The 24584-nt window shown below is 43.3% G+C and overlaps 1 protein-coding gene across 3 annotated transcripts in view; it reads right to left on the reverse strand.

The window, feature by feature from the left end:
• NALCN (sodium leak channel, non-selective) overlaps positions 1–24584 on the reverse strand; it is a 278126-nt gene that overhangs the window by 153362 nt on the left and 100180 nt on the right. For all 3 annotated transcript variants that reach the window (XM_054720257.1, XM_054720255.1, XM_028148874.2), the window contains one exon: positions 13584–13751. In XM_054720257.1, the coding sequence (XP_054576232.1) occupies positions 13584–13751 (168 nt within the window). The remainder of the gene's footprint in view (positions 1–13583; positions 13752–24584) is intronic.

The raw sequence follows: 24584 nt of genomic DNA on the forward strand, positions 1-24584 counted from the left end.
TGAGAGTGCTACCCTAATATCCATTCTCTCCATCCTGGAAATAGAACTTTCTGAATTTTATCCTAGGAAGGAGCTACCTAGGGCTGCAGACTACATTTTTCAGCTTCGCTTGGAGCTAGGTATGGCCAGCAGACTAGGTTAAGGCCTATGGAAGGTGAAAGGAAGTGATTCTTGCAACTTTTAGCACATAAAAATAAATAAATCTGTCCTGGATACTCTTTTTATACGTTTCTTTGGCTGGGAAATGGAAACAATTGAAGTATACCTTTTGGACCAAAAATAGAAGCCTTGAATAGAAGATGATTAATCCAATCTGACACAAAAGACCAACTTCCTGGATGCCCACACAGAGATGAGCCAACTCCTTGCCCTGGACACCCACGAACTAAACAAACTTCTATCTTATGCAAACCTTGTATTTTTAAATCTTTGTTATATTAGCCTAGCTTGTTATCAAAACACCCATATATGTTTTACATGTATATGTATGTGTGTGTGTGTATATTTATATGTGCAAAAACTCCCACCGATAACTAACTAATAAATTTATTTTCTCATTCATTTAACATATACTGATTGATTGTTATGTGCCACACATTGTGTTGGACAAATATATTCAATGGCTATTATTACAAAGGGAGTATAAAAATATCTATAGCATTAAAAATATAAAAGAAAATGTAATTAAAAGTTGAAGTATAAAATATGGAAAAGTAGCATTTTACATTCAGTCTACAATGTTATCAACTTTTTATGTACATCTGAGAAATAAAAAAATGTTGTCAATTAAAGGCAACATTATAAGATGGACCCCAAATTTAGAGGTATTAAAATAGGAAAATTGTCTTGGCATAAATAAAATATGGTAAATAGTATGGTAGTCTGAGTTGATTCAATATCAGTAAGAGCTTAAGTTATCTGTGAAGGCTTCTTAAGGGAAGAAAGGTGAATAGTTTATTAAAAATACAGTAAGAGCCCTAGCTGGTTTGGCTCAGTGGATAGAGCATCGGCATGTGGACTGAAGGGTCCTGGGTTCAATTCCAGTCCAGCGCACATGCCCAAATTACAGGCTCAAGGGGTGTGCAGGAGGCAGCCAATCAACGATTCTCTCGCATTGAATTTCTATCTCTCCCTCTCCATTCCTCTCTGAAATCAATAAAAATATTTAAAAAATACAGTAAGAAACAGGAAATGCTTTAAAAACCAAGATTTTAATTTTACACATACAAAATAATATATAATTTGTTTGTTTGTTTGTTTTGTTAATCCTCATCTGAGGATATTTTTAGAGAGAGTGGAAAAGAGGGAGGAAGGGAGGGAGAAAGAGAGAGAGAGAAAAACATCAATGTGCGGTTGGTTGCCTCCTGCATGTGCCCTGACCAGGATCAAAGTTTGAACCTATAACCCAGATATGGCTCTTGACCAGGAATTGAACCCTTGACCCTTCCAGGTGCGGGCTGATGCTCTAACCACTTAACTTACCAGCCAGGGTAAAAAATAAAATATATTTGGATTTTCCTTTCTAGCAACCCTAGCTTCCTGCTTTCCCTGATTTTTCTTTGACAAATCATTACTACACTCATAAGGGGACTCCCAAATCCCCGAGATCCAGGCCTGACCAGAGTATTCACAATTATTTGATTCAGCAGAACATTTGTTGGACTTATGAGAGGTGTTCCCTTTCTTTGATCCCAATTGGTATTTCTGTAAGAATCACATAAGCTTCAAGCTTCTGGGAGACATTTTTGCCACTACATGGAGAAAGTCAGCTTAAGAATGGTAGCAACAAAGAAGAAAAGTGACTGAGTCCCAATAATACAATTTTAGCCTCTGAATTTTGCCCCCTAAACTTTGAATTAACAGGAAATATTGAGGTAACATTATCATGCTGTCAGAGCCAGCAGCAAGAGCACCATACAGCTCTGCTGGTCTGACTGGCTCTGCGTGGCTGTGAGTACATGTATTCTTCTAAATTCTCCTAACCGACTATGCCAGGGCTGGCTCCTACTTGAACCCTGCCCACTGCACTAACTGTTGGGAACTTAGTCCAAGCTCCTCCTTTATCCTCTGCTCACTAGACAGAAGGTGTTGGGTCCGAGACCCTCTGCCGGGAGCTGGACCTCCTAGGATGCCGGGTATAGGCTATGAGAGGTTGTGGGTATACAAGAATGAGTCTTTATTGCAGAAGCCGGTGGCCATATAGCCATCAGATAAGAACAGCCCTCACAGCAAAGTCCATACAGGCAGGCAGCCGGACACCGGCTGGTAAATGCATATCTTTCCCATAAAGCAGCATCAGTCTCTGTACCCACAGCTATTATCTAAGCAGCCGCAGGCTGCATCCTAGACTCACCGCCTCACATCGTAGTGGTTCCTGAGCTCCCTGGCTCAGCAGCTTCTCCTGTCTCTCCTGCCCAGCTGCTCTCTCTAGCAGACTTCTTCACACACTCCATCCCAGCTGTTCTCTCTCCATTCTCCAGCAGACTTCTTCTCACTCCAGCCTACTCCAGCCAACTAGCTGGTCAGTAACCTACTTTGATACCATTTACACAAAGAGGGCTTCGTGCCAATAGTTACATCAATCATATTGGCTACAGAAGGGCACAGTGTACCTTGTGTCCTTGCACCCGCTCATGGTATCTTAGCCTGATTAGGATTCCCAGGCTCAGAGTCCTTGAACATCCTGTTTAGGCACATGCCTAGAGCAGCCTTTGGCCATTCTGGTGTATTGATAACAAGGCCTCTGTGCTCCCACCCGCCTTGACCATCCTGGGACCTGGCATGGTTCCCACACATGCCTATTGTCTGAAGAACACAAATGGTATGGTCTCTAGCCACATGTTTAGTAAACAAATAAACAAATGTTTAAAGAAGTCTAGTAAATGTATATTTCCTTCATGCTAAAGTCCTTCAAATTAAGCATTATATTACACATATGGTTAAGTTACCAGTTTTTCCTGTTATAATACTTTAAGTGTATATTCTGAAATCAGAACATTACACTGAGGCTATCTTTCAAAATAACAAGTAAGCAGCTTTATCATAAAAACCATTAAGATATTTATATTCATATTCATATTAATACCTAGAATACTAATCTGGGAAGATTTCACATTTTTATTAGAGTTGTTTATTCTCAAACATAAATGATTGGTATCTAGTGTTAATATTTAAACACAGGCAAGTTTACAGAAACATTTTAACTGGTTTATAGCTCAAATTTAGTACTATGTGTTTTCCCCATTTGTGCTAAAATTATATTTAAAGAATTTCCTTTGTAATTTTGAATCCTATCCCAAATTCTAATAAAAACAGCCTATGCACATCTGTGCAATTTTGATAAATTAATATTTCATTAGCTGGAAGAAACAGAGCTTAACACAACTCCCACATTGGTGATTTGATCAACAATTTCAAAGGATTAACCTTGCATCCTAGGAAAGCCAAAATCCTTATAATTATGCCTTTTAATTTATTTGGGGAGAAGTATGATTTTTATTCTGTCTACCCAATATGTTGATTTTTGTGTTCCTACTGATACTCTCACACATAAGGTCTGTAGAACATTTTGTAGTAGTTTCCAAGTCACATTTTCCTGGTCACATTTCTAAGTCTCTCTTAGAGACTATTCGTTTGATTAGTAAGTACTGTAGAAATTGTGTGGTTTAGAATATGAGCTGTGAAATTAAACTTGTTGCTGATGAGTTTCTACCATTTGCTAGTTATGTGGTCTGAGGCAAGCTCTCAAATCTCTTGGGACCTCAGTTTACATGTACACTGTCTAGCTCACATAATTGTTATGAGAAAAACAAATGAAACAATGCACTCAGCACAGTGATTGGCGCATAGTAAATGCACAATGAATACCAGTTGGTGTCACAATTATCCCGGTATGTTAGAACCCTAGCATTTTTAAAGACTTTATTAATTCCCATAGGACAATGCTGCCCTATGTTCATCCCCGCCCAGCTACACTGGTCTTGGTGCTACTCTTTGAACAAACCAAGTATGTTTGCATCTCAGGACAGGTGCCATGTGGTTCTTTCTACCTGGAATGCTTCCTCCCTGAGCTTCTCATGGATGCTTCTCACTCCTTTCAGTCTCTGCTCAAATATCACTTCGTCAGAGAGAGCTTCCATGACAACTTATCTAAAACTAGAGGCCTGGTGCACAAAATTCGTGCATGGGGGGGGGGGAGTGTCCCTCAGCCCAGCCTGCACCCTCTCCAATCTAGGATCCCTCTCATAATCCAGGACTGCTGGCTCCCAACTGCTCACCTGCCTGCCTTCCTGGTTTCCCCTAACCGCTTCTGCCTGCCAGCCTGATCACCCCCTAACCACTCCCCTGCCAGCCTGATTGATGCCTAACTGCTCCCCTGCCAGCCCGATTGCCCCTAACTGACCTCCCCTGCCAGCCTGGTCACCCCTAACTGCCCTCCCCTACCAGCCTGGTCCCCCCAACTGCCCTCCCCTGCAGGCCTGGTCTCCTCCAACTGCTCTCCCCTGCTGACCCGGTCACCTCTAACTGCCCTCCCCTGCCAGCCTCATTGCCCCTAACTGCTCTCCCCTGCTGGTCTGGTCACCCCCCCCCCAACTGCCCTTCCTTGCAGGCCTGGTCACCCCCAACTTCCCTCCTCTGCCAGCCTGGTCACCCCTAACTGCCCTCCCCTGCCAGCCATCTTGTGGCGGCCATCTTGTGTCCACATGGGGGCAGCCATCTTTGACCACATGGGTGCAGCTATCTTGTGTGTTGGAGTGACAGTCAATTTGCATGTTACTCTTTTATTAGATAGGATGACACCCCATCCCACAACCTCTATCATTTTTACTAAGCTTGTTCCTTTTTATACCATTTCTGGTGCTTGTATTCTACATTCTGTAGTATACTTATTTGTGAACTGTTTGTCCCCTCGAATTTAAGCTTACTAAAGTGGGGAACTTCACTGCCTCGTTCACCTTTCTCCCAACAGTATCTGGAACAGTTCATGGCACACACTATGTGCTCAGTTAATATCATTTAAATAAATAGATGAATAGCACCAATAATTAGTCTCAGAGATAATTGATATTTTCAAGGGAGTCATTTTGTACAAAACTGTTGACTTCACATTTAATTATGAAAAATTTGAAATTCACTAAGGGAAGACTTGCTGCCAAGACAACGAAGAAAGGTCCCCTGAAATGAGAAGTGTGAGGACCAACAAGAGAGGATAAAGTGGAGCCACAAGGTGCCAGTCTGTATGGTACAATAGGTTCTTCATCTGTGAATTTGCAAAAAATCCTGTGACAACCAAGCTTCTTGAGAAATTTATTTTTTTTAGCCACAAAATAACTGAAGCATGTAGGTTTGAATTATTTCATTAGAAAAATATACCCATGGTCATGTATAGAGAGATACAGATGAAAATCACTTAACTATTAATATAAACTATTACAAATTATAATCCAGAATTAAAGACACAAGTAAAATTTCAAATTTCATTGATTGCGTATTATGTGACTATAGCTATATAAAATTATTAGAGGCCCGGTGCACGAAATTCGTGCACTGGGGGTGGGGGTGGGGGGGTGTGCCCCTCAGCCCAATCTGCACCCTCTTCAATCTGGGACCCCTCAGGGGATGTCCAACTTCCAGCAGTCGGACATCCCTCTCACAATCCGGAACCGCTGGCTCCTAACCACTCACCTGCCTGCCTGCCTGATTGTCCCTAACCCCACTGCCTGCCTGCCTGCTCGCCCCTACCTTGATCTCCTGCCAGCCTGATTGCCCCTACCTTGTCCTCCCCTATCAGCCTGATCACCCCAAACTGCCTGTGCCTTGGCCCCCAGTCTGGCCTCCCTCTGGAGGCACCACCCCCATAACCCCAATGCTGCTGCCACTGCAGCTGGTTATGGCTGCCTGAGCCTTGGCCTTTGTAGCCACTGTGGCTTTGTCTGGAAAGATGTCCGGAAGACAACCACTCTAATTAGCATATTATCCTTTTATTAGTATAGATTTGAGGACCATTAAAACCACGCAGAACTTGAAGAAAACACATGGCCCTGGTCAGTTTGGCTTAATGGAGAGAGCATCGGCCTGTGGACTGAAGAGTCCAGGTTTGATTCTGATCAGGGGCACACATGCCTGGGTTTTGGGCTCAATCCCCAGTAGGGGGCCTGTGGGCGGCAGCTGATCAGTGATTCTTTTTTTTTTTTTTTTTTTTAATATATTTTATTGATTTTTCACAGAGAGGAAGGGAGAGGGATAGAGAGCTAGAAACATCCATGAGAGAGAAACATCGACCAGCTGCTTCCTGCACACCCCCCACCAGGATATGTGCCAGCAACCAATGTACATGCCCTTAACCGGAATCGAACCTGGGACCTTCCAGTCCGCAGACCGACGCTCTATCCACTGAGCCAAACCGGTTTTGGCTGATCAGTGATTCTTATCATTGATGTTTCTATCTCTCTCTCCCTCTCCCTTTCTGACATTTTAAAAATATATATTTTTTAAAGAAAACACATGAGCTTCACTTTGGGCTTTGTCATCTTACAATATCCTTTGTGCAGTGTTTTAACTTCCCTCAACTTTCCTTTACCCACCTTTAAAGTGCAATCTATTTTGGGGAAGATGATCAGGAAAGTGATTCCAATGGATAGAAGTTTTTTTTGGAGGGGATGGGTCATGAAGATATTTAAAAATTGAGCATGGTGATGGTTGTACCACTCTGAATTTACTTTAAAAAAACAGTTCATTGTACACTTTAGGTGACATGTACAGTATATGGATATTTCTCAACAAAGCTGTTCTTTTATTTATTTTTAAATAAAGACCAGTCTTATAATCAATTGCAGATGTTTACAGAGGCCCCTCAAGATTTGCTCACCATGTCCCAAATCACGGCTGTGATTCCCAGTTGCCTCCAGTCCTGGTGGATCTGGATGGTGTGGTTTGCAAAGGAGAAGGTGGCAAGAGGCTTATGGAATTTCGGCAACCCCATTCCCCCGGTCTCCTCATAGGGCACCAGGGCCATTCCCACTGTGCCAGCTCTGCTCCCTTTAACCTGTTGGGCAAAAGAATCCTGCGTGCTCTGGCCAGAAAGTGCATTCTTTCTTAGGTGGCCCGGATGCTTTTTTTAAGGTCGTTTTATGGATTCAAAAGAATAAACAGAGATGTGGAAAGCTTTTGTCAAAATCCTTTTACATGGTTCTTCCAGTGTCATGGGAAATGAGATGTGGCTCTGAATTCATCCCAAAGTGTGTCTTTGGGCAAAAGCACCCAGAACGGCACAACTCCTGCAGAATGCCCCACACACTTTGCTGTCAGGACTCAGGGGGGCTTGAGGGTGAGCGAGGCGGCGGTGCCAGCACAGGACCTGGGAGAAGGTAGCGCTTTCTACACTGCCCAGGCCACGTGGACTACAGCAGTACCCGCCCAGGTGGGCAGGGTGTTTCTGCTGTTTTGTTTTGGTCTGGCCTCCACCCCGCCAGCCACAGACCTGTGCCTGCACTGAGACTGAATGCTTTGATGGCCCTACTTTTTGGTGGACAGTGGATGCACTCCCAGAGACTGGCAGTTAGACTCTGGTGGCTTCTGAGTCCCTTGTGGGGAGAGTCCAGCCCTAGGTCAAGAACAGACTCAGGCGTCCTCGGCCAGGAGGCCTCCTTGGGCTAGGGGCCGCCACAGTTTGAAGGCTGGCCATGACCCCAATCCTGGCAGGGGTCTCCTCTGGGGTGCTGGCAGGCCTGGGCTAGGGCTGCGGGAGGTTTAGAGGCTGGTCACGCCCCCGATCCTGGTGGGGATCTCCTCTGGGGGGCTGGCAGGCCTGGGTTAGGGTCACTGGGGGTTTGGAGGCCGGTCACGCCCCCAATCCTGGTGGGGGTCTTCTCTGGGGTGCTGGCAGGCCTAGGCTAATGGCCACCCTGGTTTAGAGACTGGTCACGCCCCCGATCCTGGTGGGGGTCTCCTCTGGGGTGCTGGCAGGCCTGGGCTCTGGCGCCGCAAAGGGAGAGGTTCCTGAATCTGCTTCCCACACACCTAGGCTAGGATACATCTTGTAGGAGGCGGCTTTAATGCCCGGGGTCTGTGACCAGGTCCTCCGGAGCCTCGCTTTCTGGGCTGCAGTCCCACGTCTCCCAGTGCCCCAGCCTCGGATGCGCCCATGCAGTTGCCCCCACCACCAGCCACCTCAGCGCAGGCCACAGCAGCTGAAGCCAGCCTCTTGGAAGCCAGGCCACCACACCCACCACCTCTAGTAGCTCTCTGCTGCTTGCTCTCTGTGCCCTGTCCACTGGGGTGGGGGAGTGCTCCCAGCCCAGAGGCCCTCCCTCCCTCCGCAGCCTGGCTTGGGAAGCTGGCCTCATGCTGGGGCTACTATGCCAGCATGCCCACTCGGCTACTATGGGTGCGACTCAGGCTCCACGGAGGCCAACCTGGAGAACGTGGACCCCAGCTCTGCATCCGGCTGCTGCAGATGGCCTCGGTGGTCAACTACCACCTGCTCCTTCCACTGGCCCCATTGATCCCTCTCAGCACCAGCCATTTAGGCGAGGGTGGCGATTGCCCAAGGACATCACCCCTGGAGCGGCTGGCTGGGCCCGGCCACGCCCCCCGGGTCGCGATGGGTCCCGGGACCCCCGGGAGGCTGCTGGCCGTGCCCGGCCACGCCCCCCCGGGTCGCGATGGGTCCCGGAACCCTCGGGAGGCTGCTGGCCGTGCCCGGCCACGCCCCCCCCACCCACAGGTCCCGATGGGTCCCGGGACCCCTGGGAGGCTGCTGGCCGTGCCCGGCCACGCCCCCCCCACCCACAGGTCCCGATGGGTCCCGCGACCCCGGGGAGGCTGCTGGCTGTGCCCGGCCACGCCCCCCCAGTCGCGATGGGTCCCGGCACCCCAGGGAGGCTGCTGGCCGTGCCCGGCCATGCCCCCCCGGGTCGCGATGGGTCCCGGGACGCCCGGGAGGCTGCTGGCCGTGCCCGGCCACGCCCCCCGGGTCGCCATTGAACCTGGGACCCCCTGGAGGCTGCTGGCCGTGCCCGGCCACGCCCCCCCGGGTCGCGATGGGTCCCGGGACCCCCGGGAGGCTGCTGGCCGGGCCCGGCCACGCCCCGCCGGGTCGCGATGTGTCCCGGGACCCCCGGGAGGCTGCTGGCCGTGCCCGGCCACGCCCCCCCGGTTCGCCATGGGTCCCGGGACCCCCGGGAGGCTGCTGGCCGTGCCCGGCCACGCCCCCCCCGGGTCGCGATGGGTCCCGGCACCCCGCGGAGGCTGCTGGCCGTGCCCGGCCCAGCCCCCCCGGGTCGCCATTGAACCTGGGACCCCCGGGAGGCTGCTGGCCGTGCCCGGCCACGCCCCCCCGGGTCGCGATGGGTCCCGGCACCCCAGGGAGGCTGCTGGCCGTGCCCGGCCACGCCCCCCCGGGTCGCGATGGGTCCCGGGACCCCCGGGAGGCTGCTGGCCGTGCCCGGCCACGCCCCCCCGGGTCGCGATGGGTCCTGGCACCCCAGGGAGGCTGCTGGCCGTGCCCGGCCACGCCCCTCCGGGTCGCGATGGGTCCCAGGACCCCCGGGAGGCTGCTGGCCATGCCCGGCCACGCCCCCCCAAGTCGCGATGTGTCCCGGGACCCCGCGGAGGCTGCTGGCCGTGCCCGGCCACGCCCCCCCGGGTCGCGATGGGTCCCGGCACCCCAGGGAGGCTGCTGGCCGTGCCCGGCCACGCCCCCCCGGGTCGCGATGGGTCCTGGCACCCCAGGGAGGCTGCTGGCCATGCCCGGCCACGCCCCCCCGGGTCGCGATGGGTCCCGGGACACCCGGGAGGCTGCTGGCCACGCCCGGCCACGCCCCCCCGGGTCGCGATGTGTCCCGGGACCCCGCGGAGGCTGCTGGCCGTGCCCGGCCACGCCCCCCAGGTCGCTATTGAACCTGGGACCCCCGGGAGGCTGCTGGCCGTGCCCGGCCACGCCCCCCCCGGTCGCGATGGGTCCCGGCACCCCAGGGAGGCTGCTGGCCGTGCCCGGCCACGCCCCCCCTGGTCGCGATGGGTCCCGGGACCCCCGGGAGGCTGCTGGCCATGCCCGGCCACGCCCCCCCGGGTCCCGGCACCCCGCGGAGGCTGCTGGCCATGCCCGGCCACGCCCCCCCGGGTGGCCATTGAACCTGGGGCCCCCGGGAGGCTGCTGGCCGTGCCCGGCCACGCCCCCCCGGGTCGCGATGGGTCCCGGCACCCCAGGGAGGCTGCTGGCCGTGCCCGGCCACGCCCCCCCGGGTCGCGATGGGTCCCGGGACCCCCGGGAGGCTGCTGGCCGTGCCCGGCCACGCCCCCCCGGGTCGCGATGGGTCCCGGCACCCCAGGGAGGCTGCTGGCCGTGCCCGGCCACGCCCCCCCGGGTCGCGATGGGTCCCGGGACCCCCGGGAGGCTGCTGGCCGTGCCCGGCCACGCCCCCCCGGGTCGCGATGGGTCCTGGCACCCCAGGGAGGCTGCTGGCCGTGCCCGGCCACGCCCCCCCGGGTCGCGATGTGTCCCGGGACCCCCGGGAGGCTGCTGGCCGTGCCCGGCCACGCCCCCCCCGGGTCGCGATGGGTCCCGGCACCCCAGGGAGGCTGCTGGCCATGCCCGGCCACGCCCCCCCGGGTCGCGATGGGTCCTGGCACCCCAGGGAGGCTGCTGGCCGTTCCCGGCCACGCCCCCCCGGGTCGCGATGGGTCCTGGCACCCCAGGGAGGCTGCTGGCCGTGCCCGGCCACGCCCCCCGGGTCGCGATGGGTCCCGGGACCCCCGGGAGGCTGCTGGCCATGCCCGGCCACGCCCCCCCGGGTCGCGATGTGTCCCGGGACCCCGCGGAGGCTGCTGGCCGTGCCCGGCCACGCCCCCCCGGTCGCTATTGAACCTGGGACCCCCGGGAGGCTGCTGGCCGTGCCCGGCCACGCCCCCCCGGGTCGCGATGGGTCCCGGCACCCCAGGGAGGCTGCTGGCCGTGCCCGGCCACGCCCCCCCTGGTCGCGATGGGTCCCGGGACCCCCGGGAGGCTGCTGGCCGTGCCCGGCCACGCCCCCCCGGGTCGCGATGGGTCCCGGGAACCCGCGGAGGCTGCTGGCTGTGCATACCACGCCCCTCTCGGGTTGCCATCACTCACCAGGACCCCCGGAACCAAGAGGATTTGGCGCCGCCATCTTGGTTTTCTCAATGGCCAGTTAGGCCACCCGGAGTCCCGCCCCCAGCCTCTGGCAGGCCCAATCATGGGCATAGCGGAGGTGCGGTCAATTTGCATGTTTCTCTATTATAATGTAGGATTAGAAACATGAATACAAAGTCTAGATATTTTGTAAAAACATACTAGTAGAAAAACACCAGAGATAATAACTATTAATAATTTGTAATACTTTGGTTTATTTCTTTGCAGTCATTTTTTACTTTAAAATTTTTTTTTAATATTTAAACTGTTTTCCAGAGAGTGTTAGATATTATAATCTCTTGTTTCTTCTTATTCTGTTTCTTCATCTGTAGTAGGTGCTGAATAGATAGATATTAGTTTAGTAGCCATCCAATGGTTTGTTAATGACTTAAGATAGTATTTCCTGTGTAAAACCAAGTTACCTTCCAGTCATTTTTAGATGTTATATGATTTTATACTGCTTTGCATTTAAATAAAACAATCATATCTCTAAGTTATTGCAAATTCATCACAGCTATTAATTTTATGGTCAAATTGGCATATGACTTGCTAAGCTATTCCTCAAATATTTACAATTTAAACAGTTTCCATTTTTTTATCTCATAAAGAATTCTAATTTTGATCTATTTCTAACATTTTTACAAAAAATTATCTGTGAGAATCTATAAGAATTTTCAAAACCTAAATATATTTATACTATATCCTTGTTGAAATAGGCATCACTATTTTTTAAATTTGGCTGATATGATAGGTTTATATTAAATTATCATGTAGCTTTTGACTATCAGGCCTATTTTCTATAATTACCTATAATGGTTCTCTAAGGTAAGCACTACATGCTCATGTTGATTTTGTGAAGCTAGATAGCAGTGTCAACGGGCCTATAATGCATGAATGTTTGGGAAGCCAATTTGTATCAAGAGTTTTGAACATGTGTATATCTCTTGCCTCAGCCATCTCACTTAGGTAACCAAGGCCAAGGATATAACCCAACATGGGACAAGGGATTTATGTGCAAAGATGTTGATGGTACTAAAAGCTTAAACCATGATAGTCCTCTATGATTTCAATATGCTTAGTGATGATTTTTCAAAGATCATCTTTTTATGTTGAAGTGTATTTGGTTTTCATTTTTATGAATTATATTTTCATGTCCTTTTCTCCAAGTAAATAGATGAGTTTTCAGGTTATAGCATCTTAAGTTAATACAGCTCTGAAAATGACAGCTTTGGTATTACCAATAAATAAAATCAATGAAATTGGAATGCATTTTCTTTCTTCTAAGAAGTTGGAATCTTATTTCTCTGAATTACTTCTTTAAATTTTACTGCTACTTTGTTCTCTAACAATTTTTAAATAATTATTAAGAAAATAATGCATATTATGATATTTCCATAATAAATTATATAAATGACCAATTTTTAGTCAGAAAGTAACTATATTTGAGATTTTAAAATTTAGGATATCACATATGTATACTTCATCATTTTGAGCAAGTATTCAAAAGAACAATGAGTACACTGCTATTATTAAACAATCATGAAAGGCATAATTAATAATTACTTTTGTTTACTGATAATTATAAAGTAATATATTTTAAGATTTCATATTTGAAAAAATAGATATCCAATTATTATAAATAATTACAGGTATTATTATTTAATCATAAAGAAATAGGCATATATAAATAATGAAGTTTGACTTACAATTTTTAAGGTAAGTTTTATTTGTTATTTTAATTGTAAGTCACTGTTGAGTAAACATATGTTGGCTTATTGAAAAGAGAGATCTTCCCTTGGCTTAATGGCTCAGTTGGTTGGAGCATCATCCTGTACACTAGAAGGTTTTGGGTTTGATTACCAGTCAGGGCACAATACTCAGGTCATGGGTTCGGTCCTGGGGGCACATACTGGAGCAACTGATCAATGTTTCTCTCGCACATTGATGTTTCTCTCTCTCTCCGTCTCTCACCCCTACTTCTCTTTAAAATCAATGAGAACATATTCTGAGGTGAGGATTAAAAACAAACAAAAAAACACAAAAGGGAGATTTCCACTTGGAATTAAATTCTTATTTCCTACTCTTTAAAGTGTGTCAACATCTTATGTAGTTTAAAATTTGATATATACATAGATGTATAATACCAATGTATATATAATATACATATCTTCACATTGTGCTAATTTATGAACTGTATTTTTAAAACATCTTCATTTATTACTATGAATTTTCAGGAGTTTTAAAAATAATGTTACAATTATGAACATACTATTTTGGGTATTTAAGATGTCATCAGACCTATCTTAAGTGTGCATTTAATAATTATACATAACTGTTATATATAAACTTATACAATTATTATTATAATGTGACTAGTATTTTCTCTGGAATAAATAAATATCTAAAGACAAATAGGCATTATTTGTATTACCTGAAAGTATGTGAATTGAGAATGATAAAGATCTGGATATACATGAAGAGTAGTTCCAATCACAAGTAATAGCTCAAATTTGTGGAGAGATGAGCTAATATATCCAGTAAATCCCAAACACCATATCTTCAGAAGTGCTTCCAAGTCAAAAAGTACGGTAAAAGCCACCTAGGTGAACAAAGAGACAGTGGAATTGAAATCTAAAACTATAATTTTTAAAAAAATATTTAAAATATTTGTCAGTGCATGAATTTCAGCCACTATCATATAAAATGAAGAGCCCACAATAATCTAGAATGACATTTTATTTAAATTAACTAGAGGCCCAGTGCATGAAATTTGTGCATGGGTAGGGTCCCTAGCGGCCGCCGGCTGGGGGGAGGGGGGCAGCTCCCTTCTCCTGGCCACCTGCCCCGCCTCCTGGTCAAACTCCCGGTTGAGGGGACAATTTGCATATTAGGCTTTTATTATATAGGATAGTTTAAAACATACCAACTAGAACCTAGCATACCAAATATATCTTAAGTAATTAGAAAACTTGTTAGAATGTTAAATGTTTGCAAGTGGCATTATTTCTTCATTATCCACTATCTTACCTTATAATAGACAAATATGCAAATTGACCGCACCTTCGCTACGCCCAAGCCACGCCCACCAACCAGCCACGCCCACCAACCACGCCCACCAGGAAACCTTTGCAGGGATGTTGGGGTGTGGTGGAGCCCAAGGCCGGGAAAGCCGCCCGAGGCTTTCCTGGCCTTGGGCACCAGCGGGGAGCCTGCACGGATCGCAGGAAACCACTGGGGGTTGGCTCCTGCGATCCTTAGCAGGGATGTTGGGTGCGGCCGAGCCCAAGGCCACCACCCGGGGCCAAGCCCCGACCCTGAAAGAAGGCAGAAGGCAGTGGCCACAGCCTGGGTCCCCGGTGCCGACAGAAAACTGGTGCAGGCAGCCAGGTGAATGAAGGTCTATTGCACGAATCTTCGTGCAAACGGGCTACTAGTTTGGTAATATTTAAAAGTCATTTCTATTAATAGAATTACTATATACACAGAAAGGGTACATTTTTCTTTTAACTTTATCTTTATTGTTTAAAGTATTACTGATGTCCCCTTTGCTTTTGTTCCCCATTGACCCCTTCCACTCTACACTTGCCCCTCCCAGGCCTTCAACACACTATTGTCTGTGTTGATGGGCTATGCATATATGCATACAAGTTCCCTTGTTAAGCTCTCCTCAGCCATGCCCCCAACCCCGCCTTTCCTCTGAACTTTGTCAGTCTGTCCCATGCTTCTAGGTCTCTGGATCTATTTTTTTCATCAGTTTATAAGGGTACATTTTTATATTTTTATATAATTTGTTTACTCTAAAGATAAATTTTCTATAATGCACATGGTATACTATAAAACAACTTACATATTAGTAAGCAAAATTAAACTAATATATAAATGTTTAAATATTATTACCGGTATGTCTTGGGCCACAAACAAATAGAGAAAGATATATTCTATACCAAGCAATTTATGTTTGTGTATATGCACACATACATTAACATATTAGTACATTATATGTCCATATTATTAGTTAATAATCAAAATTACTATATTAATGAATTAGCTTAACCTCTTAATCTATCACATTAATTCTATGAATTTGTTATTACAAATAACAATATTATAAAATACACATGTAAATATAGCGTGTATTATTTCTTTACTTGTCCTATGGGTAAGAAAACTCATTTTACAAAGAAGATTGCAACTGGAATGAAAATGTACAATACCAGCTTAACTACTAATTGAAGAGCACAAGGCTGAGTATTGGAATCAGTCATAACATATCCCTCTGAGGAGATACCAGATGATTTATTGGAAGAAAGAAAGCTCACTTTCCTTTTTTCTAGGCCAACATAGGATATCAGAAGGGATTTTCTTCCACTCACATTTGAAAAATGTGGAGAAAAGCAGAATTTTAATAATAACATTTTAGAAATAAAACACTAAAAGCATTACAAGTGGTTAAATAGGATGTAGGGAAGAAATTAACATTACTTTTCCATCTAGCACTTCTGTAGACTCAAGTTGCTTCTTAATTTGAATTGGCATGTCCTTTTAAAAAATATAAAACAGTAATACATTTGAATTGTTAAATAATCCTAAACACACAGTCTTAACAAATTCCCCTGTGAGCCACTTTGCATATTTCCTTCTTAACATCTCCTGTCTCATCTAAACATATATGTGCAATCACATAAATGGGCTTACATTTTATATGTCACTCTGCAACTTGCTTTTCTCACTCACCAACAATCATAGACAACCACCCCACCCTCCTGGGATAAGAGATTTGGTCCTAATTATTCTTTTCATCAGCTGCCTATTTCCCATAGCATTCAATGTTTATTTAATTCAACATTCTCCCTGATGACTCATTGAAGAATAGCTTTTCCTTGATAAGAAATCATCGGGGAAAATGTTAAGCATTTTGCTGCTTCAATAACAAGACTACATTAACCATCCTTATACAATATCCATATTTATTGAACTTCCATGTCTAAAAAAAGAATCTCAAATCTAACATTGCTGGGGCAAAGGACAGGTTTATGGAGCTTTATATTTTAAAAAAAGTATTAATAAATTCATTCAAAATGTTATAGAAAATCATTTGCCTTCCAGCAAGGTAGGAAAGTGCTTCCTATTCTAAATCTGTACCATTACCAGATGTAATCAAACTTAATCAAGCTTTTGCTTATCTGTTCATGTGTGTATTGATTATTTAGATTTATTTTATTTTTAAGACAGTTTTTCTATTCATAACCTTGCCAACTTTCTATGGTGGTGTTGTCTTTTTTATTAGTTCTTGGGGTTGTTGATATTAAGAACAGTTATCTCTATCTGCTATATGAACTGCAAATAGTTTTTCCCTAGTCAATAGTTTGACTTTTAATTTTGGTGGCATTCGCTCTGTAAGCACTTAAATTTTATCTGGTCATATATTTCTATCTTTATGATTACTTTCTTTACCTTTACATACATAACAGGTCTTTAGAAGGATTATTATCAAACTGTCATATCCAGGATCACACTATGTTTTTGTATTTATTTGGACTACGTTTTTAAATAAAAAATTCCCCATAGAGATGTTATTTCTTGTGAAATTTATTTCTATGAGTTTAATATTCCAGTTACAAATATAAAGGCATTTTTTTTATCTTTTTAATTTTTATTTATGTTTTACCATTCTACCTAGTTAGTTCCAGTGAAGAGTAATCACCTCATTAGATTCTTCTATTATTACTAATATTTTTGATAAGGACTCCTGGGCTTTATTAAAATATGTACATTTCATTTGCAATTAAAAATAATATTTTTTCAAGATTGATTTTGAGGTTAATTGGATTACTTTATTAGCTATAATGATACAGCTGAACAGCAATATAGTAAATAATGAAGTGGGAATAAGAGGAATCCATGTTCCTCATTTTCCATGAAAATTTCTTCAGCATTCCTACAAAATGGTTGCAGTGAGTTTTGATAATTAATTTCTACTCTGTTTAAGGGCTTCTCTTCTTTTTCAATTCTAGTTAAAGAATTTTAGCCTTCAATTTGTTGAGGTAGTGAAATGTATTACAAGAGCCCTTGATATTAACCATTTGAATATTCCTAGAATAAACACTAAATGGTAATGCTAATCTGCTGGATTTTATTGAATAACTAGAGGCCTGGTGCAAGGATTCGTGCACCAGTAGGGTCCCTTGGCCTGGCCTGCGGGGATTGGGCCAAAACTGGCACTCCGACATCCCCTGAGGGGTCCCAGATTGCGAGAGAGTGCAGGCAAAGTTGAAGGACTCCACCGGTGCACGACTGGGGCAGGGGAGGGATCAAGGGAGGGCTCCAGGGTGTGTCGGGCCTGTCTCGCCCAGTCCCGATCAGCTGGGCCCCAGCAGCAAGCTAACCTACTGGTCGGAGCATTTGCCCCCTGGTGGTCAGTGTGCATCATAGAGACTGGTTGAACGGTCGAAAATCGTTGGACACTTAGCATATTAGGCTTTTATTATATAGGATATTTTCTTTATAATTTTTGTAGTTACTTTTATATATGAAATTGGCCTATAATTTTACACTATCATGTCATGTTTTATTAAGCTAATGCTAGTTTTATCAAACTTATAGAGTTTTCCATTGTCTGATCTGGAATTGCTTAAATAAAATAAGGAATATTTCATCTTTGAAAGTTGGTAAAGTGCAGCAGGAAAACCAGTGGATCCATTCCTTTTTGTAATGGTAGATTAAAGCTTTCCAGGGTTCTTCTGTCATGTTTCATATCTTGTCCATCAATTTGACCCTTTTCCAAGAAATCATCATTTTCCTCTAGATTTTTAAGAACTGTGTTTAAAGTACATTTTTTCCAGAAAAGACTGGTTCTGTCAGGGTTCAAGGCTTATCTTACATATTTGGTACCCCTTTAAATCAATTTTGTAGCTAATGTTTCTCAGACCCTAAAAGTAATGTGACTTGGACCACCAAGCCCGTGTGAGGGCAGGATTGTGCCTACACATTTTCAGTAAAGCTTACTCTTTTTCCACCCACGTGGGGTCAAGGTCAAGACAGAAGTTTGCCTTATTACTTCCTACTTTCATTGAGGTACAGACTATCGTGTGCCCTGATGTTACATGAGATCTCTGCTCTGATATTTCACTGCACATAGCCTTTTCTCCAGTCCTGAAACAAGTTCTAGGTGACAAGGATATGCAAATGCCCTCAGGAAAACCATTGGCTTTAGTGACCATTGGGCATTTTGCACTCACATCATTTGCCCTTGAGACTATTCCTTAATTTTTAGCACATTCTGCTAAGTATTTTAAACTAGAGGCCCAGTGCATGAAATTTGTGCACTGTGGCGGGGCGGGGGGTCCCTCAGCCCAGCCTGTCCCCTCTCACAGACTGGGAGCCCTAAGGGGATGTCCTACTGATGGCTTAGGCCCGCTTCCCGTGGGGAGTTGGCCTAAGCCGCAGTCTGGCCTCCCTCTGCGGGAGGTGACCAGGCTGATCAGGGGAAGGCACCAGCCCCATCACTCTGCTGCTGCTGCTGCCACTGCCACAGCTGCCAAGGTGTTTTCATCAACACGGACTCCAGTCCCTTCACCATGAAAAAATGAAAACTTTCTTTAGGCATTTTCAAGATGTCTCTTTCATAGGATATGACCTTTCTTTCTTTCTTTCTTTCATTCTGTCCACTGGGCTTCTGTCCACTGGGCTTCTGTCCACTGGGCTGGGGGTGTGCCCCGAGCTGCACAGTGGCAAACTGGGAGCATGCCCCCAGCCCAGCAGCCCCACGTTGTGTTTGCAACCCTCCCTCCCTCCCATCCCCGCTCCCTCCCTCACTGCCTGGCTGGGGCACGGGATGCTATGGGTGCCGCCATCTTTGTCATGGAGTGATGGTTAATTTGCATATTACCCTTTTATTAGATAGGATGTTTTAATATTTAGGGCCATTTTTAGTTGTTTTACCTTTTGGAACTACCTCGTATGTGTTTCCTAAAAATACTTGGTTTTGTGTTTAAACATATTCAAATTATCTAGGTCTTTTGATGGGAAAATTCAACTTGCCCATATTTAATGTACCAAATTTATAGCTGGTCTTATGTTTACTATTTATTGTATGAATGTCATTCTTATTTCATCTTCAAACCGTTTCTTGTTTTTTCTAGCTTGGTCAAATTGTTGTTGATTTCTACTCCCTCCTTGCTAATTCAGATGTTCTACTCTGCTTTTCTAATCTTCCAGATTATCCCAATGATAATAAATCAACCTATACTTTTTATTATTCATTTAATTGGAATTATTGTAAACTCCTTTCTCAGGTAAATTTGCTTACTCACATATCCCTCACACCCTTGTCAATCTACATTTCAAAGTACTTCTATCATCCTGCTCTCCATCAATATCACACACCTTCTTTCATGCTCTCCATTGATATCACGCTCCTGCTTTTCCCAAAATCATACACAAATTAAACTATAGTTTCTTGAATTCTTGAATTTTTTTTAAAGGTCATTATTTAACATTTTCATCATTTTTCATTTAGATGCAACACCCACCACTTCTTTCATCTTCTCTTATCTAGTCCTGTAAATTGAGGTGAATTTATTTTATGATACTTTGGAGTAGTTTCCTCAAAGAAACATTAAGACTTGTATACTCTCTTAATTTTTTCCTATCTAAAAGGCATTTGTAACTCTGACATGAATATTTTGGCTGCATACAGATTCTTAAGTTGCTGTTCTTTTTACTTTTTACTTTCCAATATTTTAGATGAGTCATCAAATGAGCAACATATTTATCTATCTTGGCCTTGCAGGTTATTTAAGCATTTCAGAGTATTCAAAAGGTATTTTCTTTATGCTTGCAACCAAGGAAGGTCACCAGGATATGCCTAGAAATGCTTTTTTTCTTTTTCTTTTTTCATTTAATCTCCTTAAGATTTAGTGAGTCCTTCTAATCTACAGATTGATGCTTTTCCTCAGAGTAGGAAAAAGCTCTTCTCTTGTTTATTATTATTTGTCTTCTATATATTCTCTTTTTCCTTCACAGGCTGCTGTTATTCACCTAGGTCAGTGGTCGGCAAACCGCGGCTCGCGAGACACATGCGGCTCTTTGGACCCTTGAGTGTGGCTCTTCCATAAAATACCATGGCCTGGGCGAGTCTATTTTGAAGAAGTGGCATTAGAAGAAGTTTAACTTTAAAAAATTTGGCTCTCAAAAGAAATTTCAATCGTTGTACTGTTGATATTTGGCTCTGTTGACTAATGAGTTTGCCGACCACTGACCCAGGTAACTAGCCTCTCATGATTTCTAATCATTTTTTTTCCACTTGGTCTCCCATACTAATAATTAGGTCTCAACAATGACCATATCTTTTTTTAAAATTCATTGTTTTGAAAATTTTAGCCAAAGTTACAGAAAGTGTGTTTGTGCTTAAATTATCTGTCTTTGAGATATTAAAACAAAACAAAACAAAACAAAACAAAACAAAATACCACCTGTTATCTCTTCCATCCATTCTACTTGATTAGGAAACTTATACTAGATGTTCATCTTGGATTTCTGAGTCTCAGCCTTAGTTTCTGAGTCCCTTGGAATAAAAATATTTTTTTCTTTACTTGCTCATGCCTATGTTTGTTTTTATACACTCTCAAGCAAATATGGGGTAGCAGAAAGAACTGCAATTTTTTGATAAGTGACCTAACAACCCATGGCCCTTTGGTGGTAATCAGAAGGAAGCTGCTCCAAGTCAGGATTCCTCACCGGCTGGTGGAATCCATTCCCACCATTTACCTGGTAGTGATTCAGCTCCCAGGGAAGTTCCATTCCTGGACTACCAGCAAGCAGTGTCTTTGAAATTGAGTTTTCTCATCAAGCAAATAACAATGCAAATGGATCCAGCTGCATATTTTATTATGAATTATGATTATTTAAACAGCTCATTCCATCTGTCTTTTCTTATAGCCAAGTAAAGTAATTAATTGTATTTATATTTAGTTGGATAATCTGTCCAGATATATTTCAGGCATTTTTTAGTATAGTTGACCCTGGAATAATATGGGTTTGAATTGTGTGAGTCCACTTATACACAGGTTTGGGGTTTTTTCTTCAATGAGTACCTGTACTGTTTTTGATCCATGGTTGGGAGTCTGCAGATATGGAGGGCCAACTCTATGAATTGTTCCATGCCATTTTATATAAGGGACTTGATCATTTGCATATTGTGATATTTGTGGGGATCTTAGAACCACCCCCCCCTTGAATACTGAGGGACAATTTACATTTTGGGGGAGTTAAAAGTCATGTGCAGATTTTCAACTATGTAGGGGTCGACACCTGGTCCCCATGTTATGGAAGCATATCCTATAAGCATCACCTGAGCATGTGCCCATTCTCAGAAGTTTCTGTCAATCTCAAGCAGTCAGCAGTGCAAATTGTGGGAGGGTGGATTCCACTTGTCACTCCCAGCCTAGGAGGGTGCCATTGCCTCTTCACTCTGCTGCCCTGGGACCTTTCTTCTGTCATGTATCCTTTCAGTACATTATACATCTGTGAGTGCTTACAAGGTGTAACTCATTTTTTTAGGAGTGAAGGCAAGATTTGTAAGAGTATCATAAACTTTCATATATATTTTTGTCACATTACTTGAAAAAAGTTGAAAACAGTGCATGAAAACACATAAAACAATATATGAAAAAGCATAATTTTTCTTCTTACTATTTTCCTAAATCACTATTTTTCAACATTTATTTAATCGCCTCCCCTTAAGGAGTACTTTTAGATATTTTGTTCCTAATGACTACACCATATGGCAGTTTTAAACCACAGATATGTGATATATCTGCTTATGCATTTCACATATCTATTTATGCTTTATATAAAGAAAGAGTAAGCTGTTTTCTGCCTCTTTAAGAACCAATTTCTACCCCAAAGAGGTGTTTTCACCCACTGTTGATAACATATACTCTACAGATATATTAGATTTAGTGTCATTATAGTACGGTTTAACTAATTTTCAGCAATGTATTCTTATGAATTCATTAAACAACATATTTTATTATTTCTTCTCCAAATTTTCATTTTATAGTAACACATACGCTATTTAATATATACTATAACCAATCTTCTTGCCAAGAAAATGATCAATAATGAAATGAAGATTTTTAAATTAAAGGTTATTGTTCTAAGAAAAAATAACGTATTTGTTCTCAAAACAGCATATAAGGAGAAAAATAAGAAAATGGAAAATGACATGCTTAATATAAATGGAACAATGAAAATTGTTCTGCCCTTTTAATTCAATGACTAATGTGTGCACATTTATAGGTGACAAATTATAAATGAGCTGATTGTGCCAGGCAGGTCCGAGAAGATAAAATGGGAGATTATGACCATATGTGGAAAGATATTTAAAATATATTATTCAAGATTTGTGTTACCATCTCTATTTCATAATTTCAAATAAACATATGGATATTCATGAGAAAATTAATACTTATTTATCACAAAAGAAGGTTATAGGACCAAAGTCATAAGACACTCAATTTGGGTGTTCTCTTAAATGAAATCCAGATTAAATAACACCCAAAGAAATGATTACCTGTGTCATTCTAGAGGTGTCTTTAAATCATCTACACTTAGTCTGTAGTGTACCTTCAGTATCCTATATAAAGAACAAACTTTTGAGATGGATCACTGAATAGTAAAAAAGTCACTATTTTACTATTTTTCACCCAACAAGACCTGCCCAACCCTCCAAAAACAGACAACATAGTTATTGCCAGAAGAAGAAACTTATTTAATTAAAGTTTCCCAGAAAGTGAAAAATAAAACTTTCTGGTAATATGAAAGACTGCTGCTGCGGCAAGATGAATTACTTTCTTAATTTGATCTCTTGTGATTAATGAGCTGAAATGTGAGTATCAGATTTCGTTTGAACTAAAATAAATGGCTCTTTCATTTAATTTCATTTTAACAAATATCTTAAAACCAAGTGTCTCCAGAGGAACACAGAAATTACTTTTCTAGAAAAGATGACTTCCTGCAAGATGACTTTCAAAAAGGATGGGCTCATTTCTGCTTCAAACGCTTGGCAATCATAGACAAACAGAGACCAAAGAGACATCCAGGAGTCCTAAGCAAGATAAACCTCTCTTTACCAGAAACATGGCCAAACACACACTGTTAGAACTGCTTGCTTCATGGATCTATCTCTCCTATCAATTTGTGAGTTTCTTTTGTTAAAATTGTTCATCTTCTGTCAATAACACTGTGCTGATAAATTTCTGTTCAATGCACAGTTCAGTCTACAGATATATTTTACATAGCAATTGAAAAGTATTGTTCAAATTTTCTTATTTCTTAAGAAAATGAGAATACACATTTTAAAAGTATGTTCCTTACACAATGTAATTTTATGTATATTAATAATAACAGTGTATTATCTTAGATCAAAATGAAAACTCTTACAAAAGAAAGTAAATCTTTACCTTTTTGTATTTATGCATAGCCTAGAAAACAAAGGCAAGTTTTTCCTCTCTCTTAACTAATTTTAAATTTAGGTTAAATAATCTAATGTAACAAAGTTCCCAGTTTCTCAACAGAAGCCAAGAAGCTTTATTTATGCCTAAAGGATGTTTTTTTTTATACTGCAAGTTGACTCTTAATGGGTTGAGTGGTTTATTTTGGATTTTCAAAATAATTTATTCTAGAATACAATGTGGGAGCTTAAGAAATTATTTCCTAAAATCTCATGGCTTTTTGTGATCTATTTTAAAAAGAAACTTTCTAAAATATTACATAATGCTATTGCCTTAAGTACTGTATCATTATAGTCCATAAACTTGGACTGCTGTCATTAAAACCATTTTGAGGACTAAATAAGACAATACACTCCTTTAAAGCACTTAGCAAAATAATAGAAGGTCCAAAAAAAAAATTGGTAGCTATTATTGTCATTAGCTTTACTGTGTTTGCTTTTAAAACATGGAGATGTTAGTTGACCTGCTCTGAGTTTCTATAGCTTAAACCAAGATCAAGCTCACTGCTTATTTTTATAAATAAAGTTTTACTGACACACAACCATTCTGAGATCACACTCACTTTTGCACAGCAGTGGTGGAGTTCAGTAGTTACACAGTGGCCTGAAAAACCTAAAATGTTTATTCTCTGGCTCTTTAAGAAAAAGTTTATTGACCCTTGGCTTAAACTCAAACCACCTTTATAAACTTTTTGGAAAAAATAATATTTTATTAAAAATTAAGTTTGATTAAAACAACCTATCCACACTCATTTAAAACAAAATACTTTTATTCAAGCACAAGTTTCTATACAAAGAAAATTTATAATGTAATTCGAATAAAGACCAAATATGCTTTGGAACACTCAGACACCCAACATCAATCAACCAAAGTGGAACTAATTCTGAATGTTTCAATAGTCCAAGGATATAGTGATG

This window comes from Eptesicus fuscus, chromosome 8 (assembly GCF_027574615.1).
Source record: "Eptesicus fuscus isolate TK198812 chromosome 8, DD_ASM_mEF_20220401, whole genome shotgun sequence".
NCBI classification, from domain to species: Eukaryota; Metazoa; Chordata; class Mammalia; order Chiroptera; family Vespertilionidae; genus Eptesicus; species Eptesicus fuscus.